The 6735-nt window shown below is 39.2% G+C and overlaps 1 protein-coding gene across 1 annotated transcript in view; it reads right to left on the bottom strand.

Moving 5' to 3' along the window:
• Nucleotides 1-412: 412 nt before the first annotated feature.
• The window catches only part of PPEF2 (protein phosphatase with EF-hand domain 2), a 45076-nt gene continuing 38753 nt past the window's right edge, over nucleotides 413-6735 (bottom strand). The window contains exons 13-16 of the mRNA XM_049885957.1: nucleotides 5177-5283; nucleotides 3690-3853; nucleotides 2978-3065; nucleotides 413-666 (exon numbers count right to left, since the gene is read on the bottom strand). Coding sequence (XP_049741914.1) covers nucleotides 413-666; nucleotides 2978-3065; nucleotides 3690-3853; nucleotides 5177-5283 — 613 coding nt within the window. The remainder of the gene's footprint in view (nucleotides 667-2977; nucleotides 3066-3689; nucleotides 3854-5176; nucleotides 5284-6735) is intronic.

Below are 6735 nucleotides of genomic sequence, written 5' to 3'. Positions count from 1 at the left end.
TACCAATATCATATATTTAAAACAATAAATAAAAGATATAAAATGAAAATCCGAGGGGATTGAATTACAGTGGTTCTTAGCTGTGGTGGGCTTCAGAATTAAAAAGGCTTATACATAGGGTTCTACCCTGTGAAGTTACTGAGATACAGGGTTGCTATGAGTTGAAATCAACTCGGCAGCAATGGATTTGGTTTTTGTATACACACACATACACACACACACACACACACTGACCCTTCTCCATCAAAAAAAAAAAGTTCACAGGTGATTCTGATGCATAAATTCTCATCATAAAGTTTACAAATCCATGGGGAATAAGGGCGATATTCCAGCCCTAAGCTCAACATTGCTTATGAGGCACTCTGGGCAAGACCAAGCTATTCTTTCGTTTTGTTTTAAGACCAGGCTGTCCTTAGTGTGCACTTGGGCTACTGCAGCCACTGTCATCGGTGTTGGTGGTCTGTGGGAGATCTGAGGTGTTGCTCTCGGAGCAGGACTGTTCTACCAGGCGGAAGGCCTCCAGGAACTCATTGATGTCGATGTGGCCATCCTTGTTGAAGTCAATACTCCGGGCGAGGTCACAGATGCAGTCATCCGTGATGTCAATGTTCATGTGAGAGCTGAACAGCTTCCAGGTCTGCCTGAACTCATCCAGTGAGATGAACCCTTACCAGAGGGAGGAAGTCATTTCAGTGAGTCAGACTAGGTTTCAATATTCATTTCCCCTGACATTCTTGTAAGGTAACCTGCTGCCTACTGTCAACCTGATGAAGACATCCAAGGCCAACAACACAAACCTCTATAGATTTCCTAGTACCTCATTTAAACTTCCAAGGGGATGAAAAAAAAACACTAATCACCAGTGGTTCTCAACTGGGGGCAATTGTGCCCCACCCCAGGGGACATATGGCAATGTCTGGAAACATTTTGGATTGTCATGCCTGGGGAAGGGGTGCTATTGGCATCTAACAGGTAAAACTGGGGATGCTGTTAAACATCCTACAATGCATAGGATGGACCCCAAACAAAGAATTATCAGGCTTAAAATGTCAATAGTGCTGCTGCTGAGAAACTCTGCATAAAACCATCCCCAGAATATACTAACATATTCTGCTTATAAAAAGCCTTTGGACCCATACACCTATGGTCAGTTGATTTATTATTATTATTGTTTTACAAAAGTACCAAGATCATTCAATGGGGAAAAAATATTCTTTTCAACAAATAGTACTGGAACCACTAAGATATTCACATGCAGAAGAATAAATCTGGACCCCTACCTCACATCATATAAAAAAAATTAACTCAAAATGGAGCAGAGATCTGAATGTAAGAGCTAACAGTATAAAACTCTTAGAAGAAAACATCAGCGTAAATCTTTGTAACTTTGGATTAGGCATCAGTTCTCTAAATACTACACCAAAAGCACAAGCAACCAAATAAAAAATAGATAAACTGGACTTCATTAAAAATTTAAAATTTCAAAGAATACTATCAAAACAGTGAAAAGTCATCTCACAGAATGGGACTGAATATTTGCAAGTAATATATCTGATAAGGGTCTAGGATCCAGACTATATAAAGAACTCTTCTAACTCAAGAGTAAAAAGACAACACAATTTAAAAATGGGCAAATGATTTGAATAGACATTTCTCCAAAGAAGAAATGCAAATGACCAATATACGAATAGCCAATAAGGACACGAAAAGATGCTCAGCTTTGTTAGTCATTAGGGAAATTTAAATGAGATACTTCACACCAGAATGCTGTTTATTTTAAGAAAACACACACGGAAAAAGTAACAAGCGTTGGTAAGGATGTGGAGTAACTGGAACCCTCATATATTGCTGGTGGGAATGTAAAATGGTGCAGCTACTGTGGGAAACATTTTGGCAGTTCCTCAAAAGTCAAAACATAGAGTTACCACATTATCCATTCCACTCCTAGGTATATACCCAAGTGACTTGAAAACACCTCTTCACCCAAAAACTTGTACACAAATGCTCACAATGGTATTACTCATCACAGTAAGGAAGTGGAAACAACCCAATGCTCATCAACGGTTAGATATATAAAAGTGATATAGCCATAAAATGGAATATTACTCAGCCATAAAAAGGAATAAAGCTCTGAAACATGCTATGACATGGACAAACCTTGAAAGCATTATGTTAAGTGAAAGAAGCCTCACACAACCACATATTGTATGATTCTAGTTATATGAAATGCCCCAAGTTGGCAAATCCATACAGATAGAAGTGGTTGCCAAGAGTTCGCGGGGGGAGAGGGGGGAGGTGGTTAAAAGGTGAGTGACTCCTAATGGGTATGAAGTTTCTTCCTGGGGTGATGAAAATGTCCTAAAATTAGACAGTGGTGACAGCTGCACAATCTTGTGACTATACTAAAAACTACTAAACTGTACACTTTGAATGGATAAATGATATGATATGTGAATTATACATTAATTAAAAAAGAGTAATAACATTAAAAACGAAACAAAACAAAACAAGTTTTTGGACCATTGGGAGAAACAGGGTGAAGGGTACACAGGACCTCCCTGTACATTTTTTTGTGACTTTCTGTGAATCTATAATTATTTCAAAACAAAACTTTTAAAATCTTTTGGGAATAAGATTGGAGAAGCTTTGTGTTCTAGGCACTCTTCATTACTTGTCACCATCTTTGATACAATCACATGGTATACCGGGCCTTCTAGTAATTACTCTTTCTGTAAGAGGAGCCCATCAGCTCTCATTCAGGGTGTCTTCATTCTTCTCCACCCCATCCTTCTACTATAGTGGTTGCTTGTACAGCTCAAGGACTTTCCTAGTTTCTGCTATTTATAAGCATGGCAGCTACTTACTTCATTCTGAAAAGGCTTGAGTGGAGAGTTAAATAACCAGGAAGGGTACTAAAGAGAGTAAAGTTAAAATACCAGTTATGTGTGAGAAGCAGTAGGATAATGAGTGCATTTACCTGAGTGATCACTATCTATGATCCTAAATATGGTCTCCAGGTTGGATCGGTTCCGATACAGTGTTTCCAGCAAGCTTGACTGTATGTTCTGCAAGTAAAAAACCTCATTTTCCTTCTATACCTTATGTGTAGTATTGTCCTAATAGATAATTAACACACGATCAACCCTGGCAACAATATACTCTTGGAAAAAATGGAAGACATTCCTCTCCTGCCCCTATCCCCACTGTCCTTCTTCAGCTTACCAAAGAATCTAAAGGTTTAAGAAGCACCTAGCCCAAGGGCTTGCATATGTTACACATTCAGTAAGTATTGAATAAATACATTTGTTTTTTTAATGGGAGAGGCAGAATAGTGCCAAGGAAAGAAAACGGGCTTTGAAGCTAGACAGACTTGGGTTTGAATCCCCGTTCTACAGCTTAGAAGCTGCGTGATCCCAGGCAGGTTACTTAACCTCTCCAAGCAGTGTCCTTATGAGTATAATGGTGCTGATAATACTACCTCTTGAGGCGGTCCTGAGGATTAACCGGGGCAGCATATGTAAATCGCTTAGCACGAAGTCTTAAACACACGAACTCAACAAATAGTTGCTTTCTTTTCTCTCCCATCCTCCTTTGTGTATTCTCAATATTTGGTTGTTTCTGATTCAAAGTTCTTGCACAGTCCTTCAGGGTCCACAATACGTTTTCACACACCATGACCACACCGTTACCTCACGGCTCAGTTGTCCTTTGGCCAAGTCCTCCAGCCAGGACATGTACTCCAGCACGTTCTCTGTTGAGCTGCTCACCAGCTGTGGCCTCAGCATCCGCCATGGCAGCCCTAGATGCAACACAGACTCCACGGCTGTTGCCCAGTCACTCAGGGTGATTAAACCTACAGAAAAGACTTAATTTGTTGACTTGTCATCTATGAGTCTTGTTTCCTGCCTAACAGTGTGTACATTTTGATCCTGACATCCTTCTCACTATCTGTATGTAATGGAAATAATGGGCACTATCATTATTTTTATCATTATTTTTAGGGAGCCCTGGTGGCGCAGTCGTTAAAGCTAACTGAAGGGCTAGTGGTTCAAACCCACCAGCTGCTTCGTGGGAGAAAGATGTGGCAATCTGCTCCTGTGAAGATTACAGCTTTGGAAACCCTATAGGGCAGTTCTCCTCAGTCTTATAGGGTCGCTGTGAATCAGAATCAACTTGATGGCAGAGGGTTTTGGTTTGGAGCACTGTTTTTGTTGGTCATGGCAGAATTGGCTGGAAACTAGGACTGCCAGATAAAACACAAAATGTTCAGTTAAATTTGAATTTCAGACATACAGCAAAGAATAAGTATGTCCCAAATATTGAATGGGACACACACTAAAAATTATCTGTGGTCTATCTGAAAATCAGAGTTCTCTGTTTTTATTTACTAAATCTAGCAACCCTGCTGGAAATAATACCATAAAACATTATACTTAAATAGCATTGGTTGTTTAAAAAAATATGAAACCTCCCAAACTCCTTGAAAGAGAGAGTGTGTATGTATATAAAAAGATACTGCTGTGAATTTACAAATGTTACTGTGATTTTAGTTAATGGGCTATGTTTAGTCAATGTCTATTAGACATTCCATTGAGTAGAGCAAAGACAAAATTGCTCCCTTGGATCTTTGAATAAAATACAGAGTAAATAAGCATACACTCAAAAAGAAGCCAAATTAGTTGATCTTTTGCTAGTCTCTGATGTACTGTTGTAACATCCCCCACCTATTGTTTTTTTCTTCTTCATTTTTTCATAATACTGGCCTTGCTTGTCACTCTGCCCTTGGCTCCATTTATTTTCCATCTCCATCTATATTTGGCCAAGTTAATATTCTGTTAAAAATCTGGAATTTAAAGTTTAGAAAAGCTACATGGAACGTTGTTGTTGTTATTGCTGTTAGCTGCCATTGAGTCAGCCCCTGACTTATGGCAACCCCATGCACGATGACATTGAACCATTGTGATCCATAGGGTTTTCAATGGCTGATTTTTGGAAGTAGATCACCAAGGCTTTTTTCCTAGTCTTAGTCTGTTTGGTAAGTTGAGTAAAACAGAGGAAGCAGTCAAAGGGGTCTTTTTGCCATTCTTGTGAATAACAAATACTTATTCCCTAACTATTGGGAGACAGATTTTGGGGCTAGTGTCCTTCTATGAACCTTTTATTTGATTAGTCTTACCAGTTTTATCTGCATCATGCTTCTTAAATTCACCCAGAAGATCTGAGGAATGAGCAAATAACTTTTCTCGAAGTGCTCTCAGAGCTGACTCCTCTACTCTGCTAATCCTGGGACAGGAGAGGAAGGGGAACACAATTAACAGTGAGTTCCAGAAGAAAGATCTGTGGGTTTTTACCAAATTTCTCCTCTTTCTTAACATCTCAAGAGCTTGGTTTTTGAGGCAAGAGCTCCATCTCTCATTTCTCCCTGTTCTTCCCCCTCTTTTCCCAGTTGTGTACAAATAGGGTCTGTTTGCAGATTACGGTTACCCTCTCTAGTATACAGTAGTGGTTAGAGCACAGGCTCTGGAGAAAGACTGCCTTTGTGGACAAGTTATCTAACTGTGCTATGCCTCAATTTTCCCATCTGTAAAAGGGGGATAATACTGGTACCTACCTCACAGGATCGTTGTGAAGATTAAATGAGGAAATTCATGTAAAAAACTAGATGAATGCCTGGTACACAGAAAGTACTCAATAACTGTCATTATCATACTTTCCTTGTAATTTATTACTATGTTAAACAGTCACAAGGTTAGACATGTGAATGACAAAATAATACTAACTTAGTTTTCCCATTCATATTGGGTCATTAGAGTAATGCTGGGCACTTGGCCCAAAGTAAGTGCTCAATAAACATCTGTAGTTGAATGAACAAGACTATAAAAAGATCTCAAAGGTAAACGTACTTTATTTGTCCTATCTTGCTGAGGAACCAGCTATTCTATAACTGAGGACCAAATAACCTGTCTCTTCAGGTGCTAAAATTATGCTTTGATTGATGAAATTTTTCCTTGCAGGTTTAAAGTGTTTAGCATAACAGTCCTTAACCTGGCTTCACAGGGCCCTAGATAAGTGCAAACCGCTTGAAACTCATCCCAGATTTCACGGTATATAAGTATATGTGCTTTTCAAATCCCCCAAATGTTTAAGAACCACTGGCTTAACAAACCTTTCAAACTTTTCTGGTAAACTGTGGTCTAGATAGTTATCATGCAGGGCTGTAGTATGGCACTGACCTCAGGAGCTACCTGGATTATAAGGCTTTCTGTCCCTAGCTCAAGCAGCATGCATTAAGCACTTAATAAATACACAGCTCTACATGGATCATCTCATTAACTCTCCAACACCAACTGAATAGGTATGATTATTACACCCATTATAGAGAAAGTAAGTAGCCCAAGGTCACAAAGCTAATAAGGGGTGTGGCCAGGAATCAAATCTTGTCGGCCAAACTGCAGACTGGCTATGTTATCCTTATGAGAGGCGGATGTAAACCAAAAGTAAATGGATTCTGAATCAGAGTTCCTCTAAGAAAAATACGTGATCTTGAGTTTGTGAACACTGAGACATCAATTATGGTTGCTCAGAGATATTTTACCCCTTATTTCTAAGTACCCCATTGTGCTCAGGTAGCTGAAGTTGTTTGGTAAGTGACTTCTGGATAAATAAGGTGATGTCGTTGTGCTTGATTTAATGCAATTGATGCATATTTCAAAGAGCTGAATGCTCTTTAATTAT

This window comes from Elephas maximus, chromosome 5 (assembly GCF_024166365.1).
Source record: "Elephas maximus indicus isolate mEleMax1 chromosome 5, mEleMax1 primary haplotype, whole genome shotgun sequence".
Classification (NCBI taxonomy): domain Eukaryota; kingdom Metazoa; phylum Chordata; class Mammalia; order Proboscidea; family Elephantidae; genus Elephas; species Elephas maximus.
Note: the sequence above shows the minus strand (reverse complement) of the source record. Positions and strands in the feature narration are given on the sequence as shown.